We start from the raw sequence: 23,464 nt of genomic DNA on the forward strand, positions 1-23,464 counted from the left end.
ACAGCACGGAATAAGGTCTAGATTCACCACAAATACAAATACAATACACCTCTCAAGATTACTTTCTTTTCAGTGATAAGGCCTTTAGACCTTAACTGGAATTTAATGCCTAAAGTGAGGTGGGATTAATCTTGGCCTAGTGTACTATTCTGGCTTTATAATAAAATAATGGTTAACTTATTTCTTAATAATCTGGTCAACAGATAAGTAGTTTATTGATAGCATTTGCACAGGACACAATGTTAGTCAGTTTATGAGGACCAGTCAGTGGGAAATGTTAGAGAGACCTGAAGAAGAGAGAAAACAATCAACGTGCTAGTAAATGAAATTCAAATTGAATAAATGGTAAGCAACATACATGCAGGAAAAACCCTAAATATTATTTTCCCCTACAAGCTTCTAAATTAATGCAAGCAATGGAATCAGAAACCCAAAGGCCCCTAAGATGACTGTTGCTCACCGTGCCCATTTACTCAAAATTCCAATAAAATCATATATTACGTTTCATAAATCATAGGAGGATGATGATACAGAATTCTGCAATGCCATTATATAAATCACATAACACGACCGCACCTGAAGAACTGTGTGTGCCAACAGTCACAGCCTCTGTAAAACTGACACTGCACATCTGAGAACGGTGGTGAAAACAGTCAAAGAAGTACAATTAAAGATGTGCTCCTCGTGTTCATGATACTTCACGATACGCTATTTTTCCCTCTCTTACAGCATAATCCATTACAATGCAAAACAATAAAAGGAAGTACTTTTTAATGTAATATGCAATTAACTGTGAACCTTAGTGCCATAGGAAACTATATGCATACGTATTTGCCACATTCACATCTAAGCATGTTGCCCTGAGCTCCTCTAAGTGTAAATACAACTCATGCAATTAATCTTAGAGCAAATATCTACAAAGACCTGATAACTTATACCTCCAGTAGTCTCTCCTTCCAGGTACTATCCTCTATGGCAGCTATCATTCTTGCTGTATTTCCACTGGATACATTCAGTGGCTCATTTCTCTCTTGAATTTTACTGACACGGTATTTCAGCCTATGCTGGAGAGTGTCTCTCTTCAGCAGCACAGCTGTGGTTACAAAAATCATATCTCACTTTACAGCACAACATATTAACCCACAGAATCTTATGACCCACGATACTGCCAGGCTTTTTTTCCTGCAGAACTACTGCTTAACCGGCGATTTACCATCCTTGTATTTAATTGACATACAGAACAACTCGGCTCTTTGAGGAATGACAGACAGCATTCTCCCCTCCTTGCCAGACCACTTTGCTTAGCTCGTGAAGGTCATTTCGATCCTGTCCCATCTCTGCAGCATATTCTAGCATGGAACTACCTGTAAACTCAGTAAACACGCACTGTATTCTACCAGCTGCATCCCTAATACAACTACTGAATAGTAAAGGAATGAAGATAAAACTGTTATAAAACCCTACCAGCTACACCTTTCCAGTTTCAAAAATCCTCCTGAATCCTATTTTCCAAACAATAACACATCTGTGTAGTAGTTGTTTCAGGTATGTCAGATTACCCAAACTTTGTTATAAGCACATAACAGGAGACACAGTAAAAATCTTTATTAAGATCAAAATATCCTAAATCTGCTGCTGCCCTCTAATCCACATTGCACTGTAAGATGCTTAATGTCTGTGGGAAGCTATACTGAGAGAGATAGCTTTATAGAGCGGGAACAATCACATTGTCTCTCGCTGCTGTGGAATGTCAAACCGGGCTTCTTCGGAAAAGCTATTTTTCTCAAAAGCTAAATCACAAGTTCAGGGAGAAATCTCTCTGCTATTTCCTAATGCTATACTCTGCTAACCTTGGCATTTTTTGAATATTTAGTTCTTTCCTTTCTATAAAAAACTCATTCTGTTTCCTTATTTCACAAATAGTGAGCTGCTTTTTCAAAGGAAATAACTCAGAAGAATTCACTCGCTTTTTGTGTGCAATTGGAAAATAATCTCAAAAGGCTCCCAGGGACTGCTACTATGAGCAATTCAGCAGCTCTGAAAAATCAGGTTGTGAACCAGGCACAACCAGAAGCTGACGCATACCAAACGAATGGCCTCTGAAATCGTTCATTAGGCTACGCAGTGGAAGGTCATCTTGTCAGATCACTGTGTCAGCGCTTGCTACCTGGTGTTACAGTCTCTGGAAAGACTTCCAACCTGTGCTAACACTTGCTTGACCCAAAAATCTCCGAACATTCCCAGAATCATTACCAAGAGTCATGGAAAAATATTTATTGGTTTTGACTGTTGTGATTTCAGGCACTATGTAAAATGCAACCTGGAGCCCACGTGCTGAACGTCCTGAGTGACAAAGCTGTCCCGCCAAAATCTGCAGAATTAGCCACTGCACAAAATAAAGCACATCCAAGAGTTTGCAGGACCCTGGCTCAAAATGCAAACGTAGGGAATTCCCATAACAGGCTATGTGGAAGTTCTGTCGGAGTTGTGACCTTGGTGTCCATGCTGAAGTTAAGCAGAACATGTAGCTTCAATCTGCTTGGCATTCACCACTAGATTGCACTACTCACTGAAGAAAGGAACTTCTGGGGTTTAGTAAAGACAAAATAAGATTGAAATTAGTATTTTGAAAAATCATTACATGTGAAAGGTAAGACTGAATGTGGGATGAAAGGTCAGGAGACCTGGAATTTTCCTAAACTACCACTGAGGTCCTGCGAAACCCTGTGCAGATTACAAAATCTGTGTGTTTCGGTTTCCTCATTTGAAAAACATGCTTCAGGCTGCTATGACAATGAAGTGGTTTTTGTAGACTGTCTTAAAAATACTTGAAGTGAAAAGCATTGTGTAAACATAGTGACTATTAACTAGTCCTTGAAAATTATATTTCTTTAACAATAATGAAATTTACAGAGCCAAATTGATCACATCCCTTTAGAATTGCCCAGTACTACCTTGAACGCTGTATTTTAGAGTGAGCAAGTAAGAAAAAACTTCAAAGCTATCCAATGAAGAACACATCAAAACCAGAGACAAGGGCTGGTCTGTAAGCACCCAAAGTCAAGATGTGTCTCTGTGAGAAAACTTTACTTATTGAACTTCAAATCTTTCTCTAAACTGGCTTAGTGAAGCCAGCGCAGAAGACTTGGAGGACACGATTCTGTGCACACATACACTTCTGCATATGATCTGCTGCCTCTTTGCTTTTAACAGGAATGCTTGAATTGATAACGTTAAACACTTGAAGGATCAGAACTGTTCTGTAGTTTGAAATAGGTATCATAGAATCATAGAATGTCTTGAGTTGGAAGGTACCCACAAGAATCATCAAGTCCAACTCATGTATGTATTCCATCAATCCTTGATATTTGGTTCAAATGAAGTAAGCTGATTTGTCATAAAATGAAGGTGTATGCAGTGTTTGAATGAGCTTTATGGAAAGTTGTGCAGTTGATACAGTTTTCTGCTGAAAGCAAACCAGTTCTACCTGCTTGCTGAAGGAGGAATTAACCAGTGATAAATCAGTGATAAATTCAGCATCTGAAGAACCCCACCACAGCACAGCCGTGATGAGATGTGTAAACAAGATGAACACCAAATGTACTGGTTCCTTTGGTAACTTCAATATCCAGACCCCAAAATGATAAAGGAGTTTTCATGGACATGAGTGTGAGCGCTACAGAACTCCTGTCAGAGACCCACACAATGACTTGAGAGCACTTTACTTGGCACGGACAGTTTGCTACATCAAGGCTGGCGCTGAATCCTAACTCCTGGCTTGCAGAGATTTGTCTCAAGAAGCCTTCTCTATCCACGGAGGACACACAGACTGCAGTCGTCTCCTGAAAGGACCTTGGAAGAAAGGAACAACACTTATTCTTTTCTCATCCTGTATGGCAGAAGCCCAGTACCTCTGTGCTCTTGATTCCCATCTGGGAAACACGCTCCTAAAGATTTGGTCTTCAATCAGCCTAGGATTTCTAGGAAAGGAATGTTTAGAAGCTCTTTAGCTTTTCCTGTCAATGCACTTTTGCTTATTCAACTTGTTTATCTGGTTAAACAGCCTAAAGTCAATCTCAGCTGGTTTTTTTTCTTCATTTTTATTGTCTAGTCCAATTCCTTCAAATCTGTACTTATGTATATGGTGGACTGACACATTATGAGTTGGCCTGGGTAAGGGGGATAATCCAAAGCAAAGAAAGAGAAGCATATAACATGAATCTTTGCAGCATCGTGGCCTCTGTAAATATTCCTTCACATAGCAACTAGGAACGGAAAAGCACTTCTCAAAGGAAAAAAAACAACTGGTCAATGTACCTGGTGACAGCAGGAGAACTCCAAAGCATTTTTATGACATTTTATTCCATCTCAAGTTGCTGATACCCCTTGTAATTTATAACCAGGTCATCAGAGTTCAATGATGAAAAAAATCTATTGTTAATTATATAATTGCCATAAACAATAAAGCCTTAGAGCTTAAAAGTGAAATAAAAGTTTTAACAGACAAATATCATGTTTATCATGCTTTTTAACACATATATGCCTTCTTAAACATTCTAACTTTTTATATGCAGATCTTTTATATACCCAGATTACCCTGAAAACAGAAGCCCTTCATTTATTCCCAGGTCAGGCTTATGAAATTAACTGCCAACTTACTTTCTCCCCATGATCCTGCCAATGACCTTTCTCTTGCCCTGGTAGGATCATTCCCTCTCCACGGATTAAAGGTGATTAAGGATCAGTGTCAGTTTAGTCTCACACATTTTCTAAGCAGAGACGACAAACTGTGCCAAAATGTGTTTGATTTATTTGTGGTGGTTTTGTGATGGAGGAACCCTGATTGGACTCAAATCAAGGATCCAGAAAAGAAAGGAGTGCTTTATATCACTGGTAGCTCTTTAACCTAAAGTGTCACAGCAAGGACTTAATATCTTTCAGCTAAATTATTAGTTTGCACAAACAATAATGACTTAAATCAATCAAGCTTTTCAGAGCTTAGGGTTATTTAACCACCAATTCAATTAGCCAGTTGTTAGATTAATACCTGTATCTATTGAGCTGAACTTCAAACACATTGATAAATCCACAATGCGGACAAGTAAATAGCATATGCAATAGACTATTTCCTGATTTTGAAGAAAGACATGTCTTGCAGAGTTATTATTACTTTCTACAGATTTTAGAGCTATATCCTATACCAGTACATTGTCAGTTGACTCTATGGATATCAACAGGTCTCTGCTGGCACTTGGAAAGCTGTGCTCATTTCAGGGAAGAAACAAGAATCTAACTCAGAACAGATAAACTTTCTCTTTACACTTGATTCTTGAAGCAATACAGAGGTTTCCTGTACTTGGACTGAAGTGTGTGTTTTTCCTGAAGTCTTTAAACTTGTTGCTTTATTATTGAATATCCAAAGATCATTTGCGTGCTTATTTGCAAGGAAAAAGATTAGATTAGGGCTAAATCAATTGCAAACTAACACTAGAAACTGATTATGTTGCCTGTGGAAATTCAAGATGAGTTGGATCTATGTCTGTATGGAAAGAAAGCTTAAAAAAAAGGACTTACGCATGGTGCACATATTCCTAAAATATAAAAAGAGGGCTAAGTATTTCCAACTTAGTGCTGATAAACTTTGAGAGATATACATGACCTTGATTAATTGAAAAATCAACTCTGTGTTGTGGTGCCATGACTAGATCTCGTCCTGTGTGGTTTTGCTCTGTAGTCGGTATCTTAATTATGTAAAAACAATATTGTATTCTCTGCTGGGCTAAGGAGATGAATTTACTGTGACAGAAAGAATAGACAGAACGAGATGCCATACTAATGAAACAACAGAGACAATAAGAAAGAAAAAAAAAATCTTTTCAACTTCATTGGCTAATGAATTTCAGGAAATAATCATAATAGTTCCTTTTCCAACAAAAATGAGTGGTTGTGAAGATAGCCCCAATCTGGACACTTTAATGGATGCACACACACATTCTTTAATAGCTTGTTCATCAGACTAAAATAAACATAAGACTACAAAGGGTTACCCGAACTCACTTCATTTCCCTACTGCTGTTGGCTTCAGATTATGTTGACTCTATCAACAAGATTGTGGCTCTACGTGCAAATTTATTAAGTCCCACACATCAAAATATTGCTCTATTTTGTAAGTTAGTAGGAGCTATGCTCTGGAATGGGTACAGGGAGAAACATGAAGCCAAATTTTTACTTCAAGGTCCAGGCAGCACAATTTCAACAGCATTAACCTTGGAAGAACACACTACATGATTTTCCAGAGTGGACAAATACAGAGGAAAAGGAGACCACAGCTCTACTTTCATCATGCTTCCCAAATGCAAATCTGGTACCACTACCCACCATATTTTGTCCAACCGATCCCCTGAGCAGATGAATATGGGGAGTGGAGAGATTTCTTATGCTGTCTCACTAAGGCCACCATATACTAAGGCATTGCCATTTTTTCCACCATGAAATGAAGAAACTATCTTTAGCTAGAACTGGAGGAGGTCATAAGAAACCTGTGATCCTCTTGTGACTGTGGTGCAGGCTCTGGGTATTTTCTGTACTTTCAGATAGTTTTTTAATGATTAAAACCCACAAATCTGAAGTGCAACCAGGCCCAGAAGAGATCCTTTCAGTTCTTCAAAAATCTTTTGCCATTCATTTATAATACAAAGGAGCATTAACAGGTAGAAATATCAGAACCTGTAAAAGGAAATCTATTTTACAGCACATATGATACAGCACATAGGATACAGCCTATTACACTAAGAACATCTGAGGGCAAATAAATTAGCAATTGATAGCAAAGACACTGAAGTCAACAGATATTTAGAACTCTCTTAACAAACTACAACCAAATTTAGAGCTACAGACTTTTACAAAAGCCTCAGGTCTTAAAGCCTTTACCCCTAAGAACAATTAATTGGGAGACTTTTCTACAGCAGAGTTTATTTCCTTTCTTGGAAGATTTTTGTTCTGACTATTGTTGGAAATGAGGGACTGGAAAGGATGGATTTTGGATCTCATTTCCAGATATTAGTTCCTGTGTTACTTAATAGTGTACTTCAATTACTATAATAATAATAATTATTATTATTATCCATCCAATCTTGAACTAATTTTTGAGCAATAGTTGTCACCATCTCTAAGAAAATATCCTGCTAGGTTAATAGCCTACTATCAGGGTCGCAAGCACTGAACACCAGTTCTGCTTAATTCAGGTAAAAAACTGAAGAGTGGCTACAACTTGTTGAGTTAGTCCATATTTCTTACATAAAACTTTCCCCTTAAACTCATCCTCAAGCCTTCTTTACTAAATCTTCCAACGTTAACCCCCTTTTCATGGTTAAGGAAGCCAAAGCCCCCATGACATTGGTCTGACTGATCGTGCTCCAACCTCCGTACACCCGTGCATACCTGCAAATACTCTTTCGAGGAAATATAGGGTTTTAATAACCCTGTGAAAAATACGCAAACTCATTATGCTGTCATTAGTTTCTCACTCTCCATAGTTTGTTTCCATACCTCTTTAGTTCCCATATTGATATTGCAGTTTCCCAGGACAGTTCTGATGCTCTGCCTTGCAAACCCATCATTTACTGTCACATTTTTCGCAGAACGCATCTGCTACTTCACCATTTGCCATTTAACTGCTATTATTGCTGTTACTTTAGATTGTTGTTTGTGTTGGCTGAGGACCACAGTAGAGACTGGGGACACATTTTATCAGGTACTGCACATAGAAAAGCTTGAAATGATGCTTTCTTCGGTCACACAAGGGACTCTCAGAGAACCTCCACAAATTCTTAATCTCCTTCTCCCAGAAGTCTTCACTGACGCCTCCTTTAGTAAATCTGCCTGGCAGAAGGATAATTTCACAATAATTTGGTGTTACAAAATGCTTGAGAAATATTTTAAAATATGCAAAACACTGGAAAACTTTAATTCCCATTCCTGGCCTCTGTAAAGGTAAATTGGACAACACAGAAATAAATGACAATTTGATGGTTATCGTAGCAAAAGGGAAGATTCCTAACTGATTGCCTGGTTGGATAATTTTGTAACTAAGGAATAGTTATAGTGTGTGGGAGTGCTAAAGGTTGCAGTCAGGGCTTGGCTTCAGAGTGTCAGAGGCTATTCAAATTATCAGAAAAACCCATAATTTCTGCTCCACAGATTTTACAGTCTATTTCTGTATCCATGACTGTTCAACACTGAGTTGCAGATACGCATGAAGGGTTTTGCTCGTCCTTCTGAGGGGCTACAAGCAGAGAGTAGAGGCAGGAAGCAATTTGACTTCAATGGGACAATTATTTCCAAAGACTACCCTGTTTTCCTGAAAATAAGACACAGTCTTATACTAATTTTTGCTCCACAACTTATTACTTTTTTACATGTATAGCTGCCTGGACACTATTTAAATTGATATATTTTTTTAATGAACTGTAACTAGGGCTTATTTTTGAAGTAGGGTTTCTATTTTGAGCATCCTGAAAAATCATGCTGGGGTTTATTTTCGGGGTAAATCTTATCTTCAGGGAAACAGGTACTACTTTGTTGTGCAACAGAGCTCACTTGTACTTTGACATGCTGTAATATGACTCTTTCAGAACTCTAAAGCAAAATTGGTTACTTGCGAAGTGATTAATCAATTCTAGGTTGGATTCCCATGCTAAATTGAAATACTCTGCAAAGAGAGTAGGTTGAACTTTTGAAAACAGGTTTTCCTTGGGGAATGTACTACTATCTGGTCAGATTTTTCTTCTTGGCAAGTTGCCCTTCTTGTTGTAGGGTTCCTCAAAGGAGTGTAACACTAGTTTCCTTTCCAGTTTATCCTTTGCTCTGCAGGAAGCAATCATCTCTGTCACTCCTCAGAAAGAGTCAGAAAACAGTTCTAAAAACTAATAATACCAAACAGCAGTGTAATTTCCTACGGGGAAAACATATTTTCTACCGGTAACTATTGCCAACAGCAATCTTGGAAATATTGTATAACTTATTGTTTCAAACATCAAACAGAAGGAACTCCTCAGTATCAAGGATGACTAACGCAGGAACAAGTGCTTCCACACAGGCACACACACATTAGATAAAATGTTGATGTTTAGAGGTTTACAAGATATAAACATTGACTTTGGGTTCTGCTTAAGTTTACACTTGAATTTAGAATGAAAACATACCGATTAATATATAACCATGATCGTCACAAATAAGCAGAAATAGCTGCAATTGTTAGGACAGACTTCTCCGATTTGCCTGGTATTAAAGTTGCAGGCAGATCAGAACTATACAAGAAAGTCAGTCAGCGGGGCTTAGAAAAGCATAGTAGAGGCTGAAGGCAAAAATAAAAAGTTATTCGACAATTATACCCCGCTGTTGTACAAACAATAGATGTTTTGTTGAGGAGTGTGAAAAAAACATTTACCTTGTGCGAGGAACCACAGGCAGGTGAAGTGAGGTGTGTGATGGAAGCTGAAATGTCTATGGACTTAATCCTGCCCTAAGTTATTTTGGAACAACTCCCATCACCTTCAAAGGACATAACTATCCCTTAGCCTGAGAAATTCATCTCCAACTTAAGCTCTCACAAACCCTCGCAGATGGCTGTGATGATGGGATTGCTGCTAGGGTCCAGATTTTTGGTTGTGAAAGGCGTCTGCTCTCCTACTTGGGGGTACAAGATGCTGGAGAGCAGCTCTGTGGAGAGGGATCTGGGGGTTCTGGTCGATGGCAAACTGAACATGAGCCAACAGTGTCCCTGGCAGCCAGGAGGGCAACCGTGTCCTGGGTGCATCCAGCACAGCATCGCCAGCCGGGCAGGGAGGGGATTGTCCCGCTCTGCTCTGCACTGGTGCAGCCTCACCTGGAGCACTGTGTGCAGGGCTGGGCGACACAGGATAAAAAAGATATTAGGCTACTCGAGACTGTCCAGAAGAGGGTTATGAAGATGGCGAAGGGTTTGGAGAGGAAGCTGTATGAGGAGTGGCTAAAGTCACTAGCTTTGTTCAACATGGAGAAGAGGAGACTGAGGGGAGACCCCATCATGGTCTACAGCCTCCTCACAAGGGGAGGAGGGGCAGGACCTGAACTCTTTACTTTAGTGACCGATGACAGAACCCGAGGGAATGTCAGGAAGATGTGCCAGGGGAGGTTTAGGTTGGACATGAGGAAAAGGTTCTTCACCCAGAGGGTGCTGGACACTGGAACAGGCTCCCCAGGGAGGTGTCACGGCCCCAAGCCTGACAGTGTTCAAGAAGAGACTGGACAACGTCCTCAGACACACGGTGTGAACTGTGGGGTTGTCCTGTGCAGGGACAGGAGTTGGACTCCATGATCCTTGTGGGTCCCTTCCAACTCAGGACATGCTATGATTCTATGATTCGACCCTGCAGCGGGGCACAGAAGGGGCTGGTGCAGGTTGTGCTCAGTCCCTCCGGGAGCAGCAAGGACAGACTGTGCAGCAATTTAGCATCTCTGCACCATGGTTCCTGCCTGAGCTCTACCGGGAATTCATACGCTCTTCTAGAGAAGAGCTGATGGCACGTGAGTGGCCATAGGGAGGTCAGTTTAAGTGCTTTTCTGGATTCAAACCTGATGCTGACTCTTTCTTGAGGAACCCTGATGAAATTCAGCAACTGGATTACCCCTCCTTTGAAAGAGGTAAATTCCTCTCAGGTGGAGTGCCTTTGATTGCTATGAAAGGTGAACATTACACCCCCTTTCATCAAACATAAACCACTGTTTCTAAAGCTCATTTTAAATACATCTGACCATTGCACTAATTCACAAGCAATCTCCTGCACCACTGGGTTTGCTCAAGATAACACCAGCACTTCTTCCACAGATCGATGAAGAATCTGTAGGCATTTTCTTCTTCTCAATATCATCATGTTAAAGAATTAGGCAAGGGAGATGGTGAGTGCTGGTGGACATTTTCATGACAAGAAGTAGCTGCAAAGCTGGCTGCAGTATTGTTTTAGATGATTGTAGAAATTACATCCAGACTGGTGTCCCCTTAGGGTGCATCGAATGACAGCTATTGCATAGCTAGCAGCTTTGTAAATGTCATTAAAAAAAAAAAAATCCTTATTCTGAGACACAAATGCCTATAGTTTACACATGGGTATGGATTTAGTGGGCATTTAAGTGCTTTGCTGTGACTGCATGATGAAGGAGTTTGATGAATCAAATTAAATTCCCAACCAGTAAACACAAGTTATGACAAGAGCCACAAGCTCTGCTTCACATATTCCTCGGGGGAGTTTGGACAGACACCTGAGACGAAAGAAATGAGCCTCCTGCAGAAGGGAATCCTTCCTCTGCATCCAGGGCACTTTGCATTGGGCCTAGGAAGAATAAAATGCCAATCTGCAGATGACTATCTGGCACTGGTAACATGAAACAACTATAGCTGCTAGCACTTAACTGGCGTACACTTATTTTCAACATCCTTTCTGCTTTGTTGATGTTACTCCTTCCTTTTTCATGCCATTCACAACACATCATTAGACTTGCTGCAAATTTGTGGGAGTAAATCGTATCCCTGGGGACGAAACCCCACCAAGGGTGAATAAACAATCTCCCGTTCCCCGACCAAATCCCAACTGTGCCTCACATTTCATGGAAATGGTCAGCAGTTCCACTACCAAAACATTCACACCTTATGAGTAATATTTATGATGGGAGTTTTTTGTGTTGGGTTTTCACCTCAAGAAGAAAAAGAGGAATAATTAACAGAAATAAACCCAATGAGAAATTTCCACATTATTACTATTATTTTCACAAGCCTTCCACAGGAAAGCAAAAGTTTTTGCAAGTAATAAAAGTCCTTGTTAAACATCTTTCTTTCATTTGGAAATGGGGTAAATTATGAAGCAGATTGACTTTAAAAAATAAATAGGGCTATAAATACATAAAAGTTGTTGCCTTCCGCCAGTAATTTAATATGAGCATCCTACTCTGAACTAAGGAAAAGTTTAGTTCACTCACAAAAAGAATAAAGCAGATGTGAGGTTTTTCCGTCAGCTTAAGTGCTGCCTTGGTACAGTGAGTTGTCGGACTACATAAAACAAACATTTTAGTCAGGCATCACACAGGAAAATAAACAGTAGCAGAGGAAACATGAAAATATTAAAGTCTGTTATTCTTTGGCCCCTTTTCCTGCGAAGCAGGTGATAAAATATTACTGTGTTTCCACAGGTAAGGAAACACGCTCTTAAACACTTTGTAGAAATACATATTACGATCATCACTTAAAAAGTCAGCAGTGGACAGGAGTCAACGGTGACAGCCCAGAGGAGCCGGCCGAGAAACGCTGCAGGAGCAGAGGGTTCAGCACGGCGGGGCAGGCTGCTGGGCCACCGAACGCAGCCTCTGACCCCCGGCAATGTCTGCCAGTAGCGAATTCAGATACAGGCCAAAAACATCTTGTAAGAGACAGCTGTAGAGTTACCTGGTTTCAGTAAAGACGACTTCTCTTGAATCCTAATTGGATGGTAGTGAGAGAGAAGGAGATGGGAGATTGTCTGCTACATCGTTTTCACCTCTTTCTGCCCCACTGAGTAGCAAAGAATGCACATAGGAATCACAGAATCATAGATTCGTTTTGGCTGGAAGACACCCTTAGGATCATCAAGTCCAACCATAACCTAACTCTAGTACTGAACCACGTCCCTAAGAACCTCATCTACCTGTCTTTTAAACCCCTCCAGGGATGGTGACTCCACCACTTCCCTGGCAGCCTGTTCAAATGCCTGACAACCCTTGGTTTTTCCCCAATATCCAATTTGAACCTCCCCTGGCGCTACTTGAGGCTCTTTCCTCTTGTCCTATCACTTGTTACTTGGGAGAAGACACCAACCCCCTCCGTGCTACAACCTCCTTTCAGGTAGTTGTAGACAGTAATAAGGTCTCCCCTCAGCCTCCTTTTCTCCAGGCTGAACCCTCTCAGATCCCTCAACCTCTCCTCATAAGGGAGGTGACCTGTTGAGCTTCATCCTTCCTGCACACCTGTGATATACTGCACTACACTGTCCAGAATTAACATTATTTAGTTCATGTAGATGTAATTTATGTACCATGTCAGTCATTTCTGTTCTCCACAAAGTTTTGTCTAGCTATATACCATATCCGAAATTCTATACATATTTAAATATAAAAGTAGAAAGATATCCTTGAAATGTTTTCTGCATTATAGCCAGAAAATATCTAAATTTAACATTTATCAGAGCTTTCATTTCAGTCAGCCTGGAAAATCAACTTGAAAATTTGCTGGTCTGTGTTCAAAGATCTGCACCATTGCCTACTGGCGAGGTGGGAGGGAAAGCTTTTATTCTCCTGCCCATGATGAAAAATGTAGGTGTGAGATTGCAAGGTGCCACCAAAATCCTTCGTGGTATCAGTTTCTGCCATAGAATCATAGAATGGTTTGGGTTGGAAGGGACCTTCAAAGGTCATCTTTGTCCACCACCCTCTGCAATGAGCAGTGACATCGTCAACCAGATCAGGTTGCTCAGAGCCCTGTCTAGTCTGTCTCCAGGGATGGGGCATCCACCACCTCTCTGGGCAACCTGGGACAGGGTTTCACCACCCTCAGTGTAAAAAATTTCTTCCTCATGTCTAAACTGAATCTACTCTCCTTTAGTTTAAAACCATCACCCCTTGTTCTTATCACAACAGGCCCTGCTAAAAAGTCTGCCCCTCGTCTCTATTTTAAAATGCATGGCATACATGTCAGCCTGTCCAGCCACTGTGGTTTGTGGAAGCTGCACATATATATATATATATATATATATATATATATATATATATATATATATATTTTATAAGGTTATATATATATATATATATTTTATAAGGTTAAACTAATGGTTAGGTAGGTTCAGTAGATTAACTGGGATGTAGATCTATGTACAGTTCTGCTGCTGACCAGCTACGTGATGCTGGGCAACAGCCCCTTGCTTGCCTTGAACGCCAAGTTCTTTTGTGAATGTGCTACTACAGTGTTTGAAATAATAAGACCTAGATGAGAATGAAATGGGCAATGCCCCCTAGGCCTTACATGCCTCAATGGAGAGTTTTAGTTCCATACAACAAAATGAAAAGAGTTCTGCCTTCCATGCTGAATTTAGAGATGCTTATCATATCTTCTGTTACTTTTAGAAGTTAAGTTTTTAATTTCAGTGAAAGAAAAGAACACAGTTTTAATTTAGAAACAAACAAAGAAAAATAAACTAAATTTTAGCTATGTGGTTATATAGCTTTTTTTTTTGGAATACTCTTTAGGGGCAAAGCACTCTTATTTCACCAATTCAGGTGAATTCGTTTATGAAGTGCTTACCTGATACATTAAAAACTCTTTTTTAACTCTGAAAAATATGAGCAGAACAGGTGGAGGGGCCATTGAGTGCCAAGAATACAACAGCACACACTGTCCTTAGCCAAGGATTTCAGTTAGATAGGTATTTCTACAGCATTTTAGTCCTCAAAAAAAACAGAACTCTCCCAAAATTTCCCATCTTACTTGTCAGGAAATGGAAGTGAGATGTAAAACGAATTTTCAAAGACAGCAGGAAACAAACAGGATTTGCTAGAAACCAGCTGTAAATTCAACAGAGCCAAAGCATGGGATATCTGACTGTCCTGGCAGCAAGGGTAAAGGCTGTATGGACAATTCAGATCACAGTGTTTTCTGATGTCTACAGCAAAATGAGCAGCCAGTAGATACAGAATGTATCTCCTCTGATTTTTGTTATCTAGTAGATCACGTCCTTTTGCGGTCAGTAAAGACAAGCAGTCATCTGCAGGGAGTGATTCACCTGTTATGCTTCAGATGCCAATTGTTCAGACAGTATGATGTCTGCAGTCGTCAGATGAAGACTACCCATCATGTCATGTTTAAAATCTTGCTGATTAAGAAGAGAGAACTAGAACAGAAACATCTCAAGACATGACAACTCCCAAGGCTGGAATAATTCAAACCCAGAAGGAAACTTTCCAGTTGGCTCCCTGGAGATAAAATTTTTAAATAACTTAGTCAATGTAAAAGCTTGCATTTCATTTTCATAGCAACTGGAAGGCTACGTTTCACTGACTTTTGATACGAATTTATCTCCCAGATGCTATTTGACAGTTCTGCAAATTTTATCCCACAACAAAGTTTTTTACTCTATGGCACTTCAGGGATGTAATTTTGCCATCCTGTATGGCCAACAGAGAGAAGTGGCTTCCTGTACACTCCTGTGGGCATAAGAGTGGAACGCCTGGAACTGCTTTAGCCCTTTTTTCTCTGTAAAATGAGGAAATGTAGACACTCCACATGAAATGTGAATGTCTCCAAGCTTAGAACAAGATAAAATTTGAATCCAAGTTTAATCTTAGTTCCTTGTCTTCTTATAACATCTCCTGGACGCTTAACATAACCTAGAAATCTACTGTCTCCAGCCTGTATCTGTGGGTCAGCATAAACCCATCTGAAACCCTCGTTTCAGGTTTCTGAGTCCCCTCCTGCCCAACCAGGCTGAACTGCACAAAGCAGACCCTCCCCTGCCCCTGGTCACCCTGCTCCCCAAATAGGTTAAACAAACAGGGAGATTCCTCCAGGGAAGTCACAGGTTCAAGATCACAAAGGACTCAACCGAGTTTGGGCCAGTTGGAGGTTTTTCTTCCTACTGTGCTTATCTGTATCTTCACTGTCATCCAGACGTTAACCTCTGACCTGCCAGCCCGCCTCTTGAAAAAGCCTTGCGGTGTTTACCCATTGTGTAATGTCTGTGCTTTTGTGGAAATTTTACAGAAACAAATGGAGGAAGTTTGCCAGTCAAACGGCTGGACAATAAATCCTGTCCCGTGTAGATAGAATAGTTTACTGTCACTGTGAGTCTGCTACTGGCATCTGTCACCGAAGAAATGTTTACAAATTTCAACGTGCTGGAGTGCCAAAGTATTCCCGCATTGCAGGACTGTACAAGATCTGTAGAACAACCACCGCTCTGCTAGATAGGGGTATCCTTGTTTTGCTAGCCTGAATAAACAGAGTGACAATGTTTCAGATAACTCAAGGTCACTAATGTCCAATTTTTCGTCTACTAATCTCCTAGGTTCATGAATACAAGTACCCAAATGCTAGTTTGTCCACTGCAATGCTTTTTCTGCCATACAATATCTTAGCTAGAAGTTAAACCTAGGTAGGCAAACTGTCTTCAGACCCCTTTGCTTTTTTCTAATACGTCCTTTATTATTTATGCCTTCCCTTTATTATCTATGTCTTCCCATCCTTCCTTATGATCCATTTTCTTTACAGTCCCTGCTGTCTCTCCTCTTTCTGCTCTCTGTCCTTTGGGACAGATGTTATGTTATCTTACTCTTCAGCACAGTGTCACCGCAATGCCTTCTGCTGTGTGCCTTCTACGTACCATCAGCTATAAAGTTAGGACAATGGAAAGATGAGTTTGGATAAGAAGCAGAAGCAAACGTAATTTGCAACAGTGGGATAGATGGGTAACAAAATTCTTTCTTCACTGATTCTTTTAACCAAGGGCCTGATTCTGCTGCCACTGAATGGAGCTTTTCATTCTTGATGTCAATGGGAGCAGCACCTGGCCTTACATTGCTGCTATAATTAAGTTTTCAAATCTCATTTCCTTTCAGAGGAGAGAAAACATTGTTGTGACTAAGCTTTGGATGTGGTAACAAATCCCTGGCAGGTTGGTTTGTTTTAACGGACGTATTAGTTTTAAGGAAGCTTTTACCATCTTTTCTGCCCTTAATCATGGCTTTTATTACAACTACAGAAATGCAACACATGTACATGCCAAAGGCAATATGTATATTTTTAATGAGTTGACATGCAACCTTCATGAAGAGAAGAAACAATTTCATTTGCTGAATGTTTCTGAGCCATATTTAGCAGTTTATTAAGGGACAAGGAATCAATCAGAAAAGCATTTACTGCAAACCAGGGGCTTCGGTAACTCAGAAGACAGACTCAGTAGTTGTGCTAGGTTTAGTAAATTTTTGCTGAATGGTAACATTTTCTATTGTCCGCAAACAATACAAGAGAGGTTAACAAGCAGTATCCGGAAAGCCCTAAGATTATTAATCCACACATGTGGTCCTGAGTCACTGGGCTGTAAAACATCACCAGTTTCCAAAGAATAAACCAAAGGGGAATTCTGCTTGAGAGAGATGTTATCACAAGTGCAAAGGAACTAGTTGCATCAATAAGGCCTATTTATGCAAGTTTTACAAGACATTGGCTCACAGGGGTTTTCATTCTGGTATAATTAATTCAGTCAACAAACTGAACATAGACAGAGATCACATCCTATGAATAAAGAGCCTTCAGCCTGGTTTCTTGCCTCAATTTACCTTCAGCTTGGACAGGGATCAGGCACTGGTGCACACAGAAAATCACAACAGGCTGACATGCACACAGCAACCGGGCTCATCTACCTGGGGACTAATGAGCTCGGAGAGTCAGGATCCAGCAGCAGCACACAGAATCCACCCTGTTCAATTATTCCTGCCGCTGCTGTGGTCTGGGACAAACAGCACTCACAAACAATGGCTGGCCACGTGTTTTCTGGAGGTTAATGCAGGCCAAGGACCATTTCCAATACAACCCTGGATGTGGACAACAAAGTTTATCTGTGGGGACCAGAGAAGGATTCCTGGCTTGCGGAGATGTGATCCCCACAGACCTTCACATACCTTTCTCTGAGACTAAATTATCAAAGGAAGAAGCCCAAAAGCCTAGTGTATGTATGACTGCATGCTTGCCTTCTCCTCGGTCATCATAAAACTGACAGAAATTAATATGAACAGACAGACCATATAACTCCTATCAGAAGTTTACATTACCAACCAGAAGCCTGATTTTGTCAGGCACAGGGTACTTCAGTGCAGCAACTGTCTTTATGGCAGGTTTGTACAACATAAACGGGGCTCTCTAGGTTTGTCAGTGAGAACGCTCACTGCCCATCCTGTTTTTGGTCTCTATCCAGTCCCAGAGTGAGCTCCCAGTACAGACCAGCACATCCACAGAGATCCACCAAAGCTATAGGACCTTGCTACAACCCCAGTTATTCTGGCACATCTGTTTGGATGATTAGTAGGTAAAATTTAACTGATAGAAGACAGAGCACAACTGGAAATGTAGGAATGTGTTTTTACAACTATTAATGCAATCAAAACTTCCTTCTTGCTATTATTACTGTGTTAGCACGTCAGTTCTAGTCCAAATTGTTTTCAACTGCTAACTTACCAAAATACCTGGAGTATAGCACAATCCACGTTCTGGTTGTCATTCTAAACCTAACATAATTTATCTGAAATTACTCCCTTTCTTAAAGCTGTTTCTCTTGCTAGAATGTGCAAAATATGCCTACAATAAGCACTGGAGGAACGTCAATCTTCTTTCTTCATATGCCCCAAAAAGCACTGAAATTCTTCTGTGCATAAAATGACTTTAATGTGTCTTTGTAGGCTGAAGGCTCTTTTCTGAATTGACCAATATTCCCTTTCAGATGACAAAATCTATAGAGGTGGTTAAATCATAGCTTTAAAAAACAGATGCAAAAAACCCTTTGTGAAACGTGTTCTGATTTATTTTCACCATCCAACACGAATGAAATGCAAAAAGTAAGTGGACACAAGTCAACATAAAATAGATTGTAAACCAGTGTTTTAATCACACTATTGTTAGTAGCATAGGTCAGTTTTCTGTATGTATTCTTCGGGGAAATATTTTACTTGCTGTTTTCCCCTGAAGACATTTTTTTTTACCAAACTGACTAATTTGAGATTTTCCTGTATCCACAGTCTTAATTTGAGAAAAGATTAAACCTGTTCTTCAAAATGCATTCATGCTTTAGTACTAAACTTTTGCCCACAAAACTACATCAGTATTTACCAAATGCGAACAATAGAACAGTTGGTAACAAAAGGGAAAAAAAAAAAGGTGCTCACCAATGCAGTCCAGGCTGAAGAGATTCACAGAGGTTGCTATGGAAGATTCATCACAGGTCTTCATTCCTCGCAGAGCAAACCGCACCAGGGAGGCTTTGACTCCCTCGGGCAGAAAGGACAGCAGGTAGACGGGCATGTACAGCACGTAACGAAGTTTGCAGAGCAAAGGGGTCATGAGCTTTCCTTGAGGGGACTGAGCCATCCGCTCAATCGTCGGAAAGAGCAGCACAGAGCGAAGAACCTGTTGGGCCATGAGAAAACGACTGTCAGCAAAGCCCTGCAGCACATCCCAGCCTGAGAGACTTAATTTTCAAATGAGTCTCCACTTGAAATGAAGCTGAGTTTCCAGGCGTGCTGCACCTCAAAAACGTAGCCAGGCTTCGTGGGGTGCTTGGGTTAAATTTCTTAAAAGATGAAGCAAAGAAGAATGTGGTTATGAAATGCTCAGTTGTATCGCACAGCCCCTTGCTCCGGGATGGGGACCCCAGCAGAGGGCAGCAGGCAGGAACCCTCAGCTCAGTCCAGGCAGATTTTTGATGTTAGCAGGCGTACGGGGCTTTTTATGGCATTTGGTGAACTATTCTTTCTAAGTAAATCAACCAAAAGATTACAAAATGTCAGCCACTGTGACAGTAACCTTACAGTTTGACAACACACGGAGTTTTACATTTGCAGTTCAATATAGGTAAATGTGTTCAGAACAATAGTCTAAGTACGCATCCCGTTCAGTGACATGTGTACAGTGGTGCACAATATTGCTTTTTATATGTTCACAGAATCACAAAATGTTAGGGACTGGAAGAGACCTCAAAAGATCATCAAGTCCAATCCCTCAATGAATGAAACAAACATATTATAGAGCTGGTAATTATGTTATGATAACACAGGGTGTTTCAAAAAGATGGACCAAATTTGTTATTATACTGCTTCGAAACTGGGCCCATCTTTTTGAAACACTGTAGAATACACTGTAACCTTAAAAAAGAATGAAAAAATTAATTAAAAACCCACCCATACTAACTGAAAGGGAATTAATATACCTACTCTCAATTATATTTCAATGTTAAGATCAAACAAATATTCTACAATGATACCTGCTGTTTTTTTCTGGATATAAAAATATACTATAAGAATTCATATAGGAAAAACCCTGAAAGACACACGACTACGGCACCTGACAGAAGTATCAAAAAAGTAAAGTAAGACAGAATGTGGATATTGCATTTGAAGACAATTAGGTATAAAGTGCTGTGTTTCATTTGTCACTCAGTGTAAATAAAATAGATGTAGTTATATATGTCTGCTTATTGCACGTGGCACTCTACGTATTGCACAAATAATGTAAAAATATTAAAATATAATTGGTTTACTCTCAGATGAGCCTCAGCTAATGTATGTCACTGCATCTGTGTGCAGAGCCCCTGGTAGCAGCAGCTCCAGCGGAAGGCAGGACACCCCACCAAGGGATGCTCACAAGGTCTGTGCATTATAACTCAGCAAACAGGAGAAATTTAGGAAATATCAATAACTTGCCATACTGTACTTTCTACAGTATTTAAAACCCGAACTTTGAAAGTGCTATTTATACCGAATACCGAACTATTTTAAGAAATACTTCAACTTTGCAGTTGATATTACTTTGGTTTTAGACAAAGAAAAATACATTCTTAGGGAAATCAATCCTGGGCCTCATTTTATTAAAGGCAACCAGCAGCTGAAGTACAGGAATGCAAGACTTGTACTAAATTATATGGTAGTTTCGTGATACTTCAGCGAGCTGCTGAACTCAAAGTGTTGTGATCAAAAGCAGATTTGACCTGCGTTCCCAGGCACACATTAATCCTTTGACATCACAGTTTATAGATAGAGGATTAGTTGCTTGGAGTGCTGCACTAACCGCTGAGGGAAGCTGCTAAACCTTGGAGGAAAGAGGACAAACCAAGAAAGCTGTTCAGTCTCCCGTGCATTCCTGCATTTTTTTAATGGCACACAAATTAAAAAGATGGTGGTAAGATGAAGGGCAATTTTATTTAATTTCTTTCTCTTTTTAATCTTTTGAAGACAACAACATAGAAATGTAAAATTCACATTTTTCAGACACTTATCAACTATTTCTTAGTTTATTGCTGGTTTCCCAAGACGGGACTTTGAAATGTGCATTTGACTGCAGAATTGCTTAAAGGTGTACTTCAACATCTTTGAAATACGATTGCAGATACAACAGATTTAACATATTTTATTATAATCTCACTCATGTTCTTAAAAGTATGTCATATTTGTGTCTTGAAATAAGAGAAGTAGAAATACACAGGTAAAATGAAGGAAATTAATGAGATGCAAATGCTCAATGCCAGTTAATACACTTTTTACTTTTCAAATGCCAGGATCTTATCTATTAATACATACAATTTACACTAGCTGAAAACAAGCAGATGGCACAGAATTGTACTGGAGTTATAACTTTAAGAATTATTGTAAGAGCAGTCATTCTGAAGGCGAAAGGACTTTAACTACTTTAAGCACCAGCTATTGTTGCACCTATGAATGCCACAGTATATACCATTAAGTAATATGTGAAGGTTGATGACATCCTTAGTTAGGGAAACCCTTCTCATACTTAATGATAGAAGTTTCTTGTGGTAACAATCAGTCAAAGTACAAACAATATTACACATAATGAGAGAGAGAAATTCAGATTTACCTGGCTTAAATTATCCCCAATTCAAAGTTCAGTTATTTTTATTAGTTAAGTACAGGGCAAAGCCGAGAGCTGGGTAACTAGAGACAGTAGTCACAGAGACCTGAGCAAAACTGAGGATTTCTGGAAGTTGGCCAGTGAATCTATGGAAGGCAAACATGCCTCATGGCCACAAATTGCTGAGAGCTGTGGTCGTATCACCTACCCTTGTTGTGCTTTGATCAACCTGATAAAAATAGTACATCTATTCTTACATTATACTGGAATCGTCACTGTTGATTGTTGTGACAATAAACAGTATTTGTAAAACTGTCATTTAACTTATTTAACAGTTATTAATTTAATATTAAACTGCAGGATTTCAACATTCAAGATGGCGCACACATTAAAGCTCAATGTGTAAGGAATAGATAACTCTTTGGGTTAGTCACCAGGTAGCTGCTTCTACTTTCATCATCAGTTTTTAACACTTTAAATTACATATGACTCAATATCTGAATGGTTCAAGGGACTGTAAACTACCTACATAAAGAACATATACGTTCCCGTACATCTGGGCTTTCTATCCAGCTTTTAATCTACCTAAAACAAGATGACAAGGTGACAGCTGAGTACCTTCAAGTCTTCACTAGATAACGGTTATATCAGCGTGCTTTTGGATTCACAGAAACAGTTGAAAGCTTTTTTGCTTGGAATAAAATCAGAACAGAGTACAAAAGGACAAACAAAATTACAACAAATTGTTGTTTATCACTGCACAATTTAATAGCCTCAACTACACCAGCAAAGGACTTTAAAAAATGTTTAAGTGGTTTCTTTATCAATACACTAAAAGTACATAAATCAGATCAAAAAAAAAAAAAAAAACCAAACCACTTTAGTATTTTTCATTAATGGCTTCTACCAAAAGTGTTGAAAGACATTTGTCAGATATGATTTGAAGTTTGGGTAATACTACTCGTTACAAGGACTGGTAAACGACAGTGCTGAGGGTGTAACATCACACCTAAAAACTGGATGCCACGTACAAGCAGTATTCAAAAAAAGTGACTGGATTTTCAGGGCTGTTAACTCCTGTGATGCCAACGAGAGGAGCTCAATACCTTTGAAATCAGGCAGTTTTCATTATGCACCAGAAATGCTGGTTACACCCTCCTGTGGCCACAGACACCAGCCAAGGGCCCAGAGAGGTCTGTCACACAAAGCTGCTGGTTCTTAATACAGAGTGACGTTCTGCTCAGAGAAACAAAATGGGGGAGAAAAGCCCTCAGTATGTGAAAAGACAGATGCTGACTGACAGAAAGAAGTAGGAGTCATTTTAAAGATTTGTTTCAGAAGAGACCCCAAGTAGGTGAATTCATTAATTACAGCCAGGCTGTGTCAGTCCCGCATCTTGGCTCGCAGGCACCGTTAGATGTCTGTACCATAGTGATAAACCAAGAAGACTTTGACCTACTTAAGAAAATAGCCCTCCTACACCACCAGATAGCAAACCTCCTCAGAAATAACCTGCTGGTTCACTCCACTACAATGGCAGAAGCAGTGGTCGCTGGAGGTTCACACTGACTCTTGAGTGGGGAAGGTTTTGGGAAGTATTCACTCCTGCTGAATGATGTGTTCTTAATCACCAGGGGTGTAAAAAGGTTAATATAATAGCCACGAACAAAACGAATCACACAGAATCAGAGAATTGTTGGGGTTGGAAGGGACCTCTGAAGGTCATCCACTCCAACCCACCTGCTAAAGCAGGTTCACCAGAGCAGATCACACAGGAAT

At 39.9% G+C, this 23,464-nt stretch overlaps 1 protein-coding gene across 3 annotated transcripts in view; it reads right to left on the reverse strand.

Moving 5' to 3' along the window:
- The window catches only part of LDAH (lipid droplet associated hydrolase), a 123,461-nt gene that overhangs the window by 22,126 nt on the left and 77,871 nt on the right, over positions 1 to 23,464 (reverse strand). For 2 of the 3 annotated variants that reach the window (XM_065834473.2, XM_071807099.1), the window contains one exon: positions 18,991 to 19,231. In XM_065834473.2, the coding sequence (XP_065690545.2) occupies positions 18,991 to 19,231 (241 nt within the window). Of the gene's footprint in view, positions 1 to 3,858; positions 7,882 to 18,990; positions 19,232 to 23,464 lie in introns of those variants that run through there. The other variant, XM_071807098.1, reaches the window with a different exon arrangement.

The sequence above is a fragment of the Patagioenas fasciata genome, chromosome 3, assembly GCF_037038585.1.
Source record: "Patagioenas fasciata isolate bPatFas1 chromosome 3, bPatFas1.hap1, whole genome shotgun sequence".
NCBI classification, from domain to species: Eukaryota; Metazoa; Chordata; class Aves; order Columbiformes; family Columbidae; genus Patagioenas; species Patagioenas fasciata.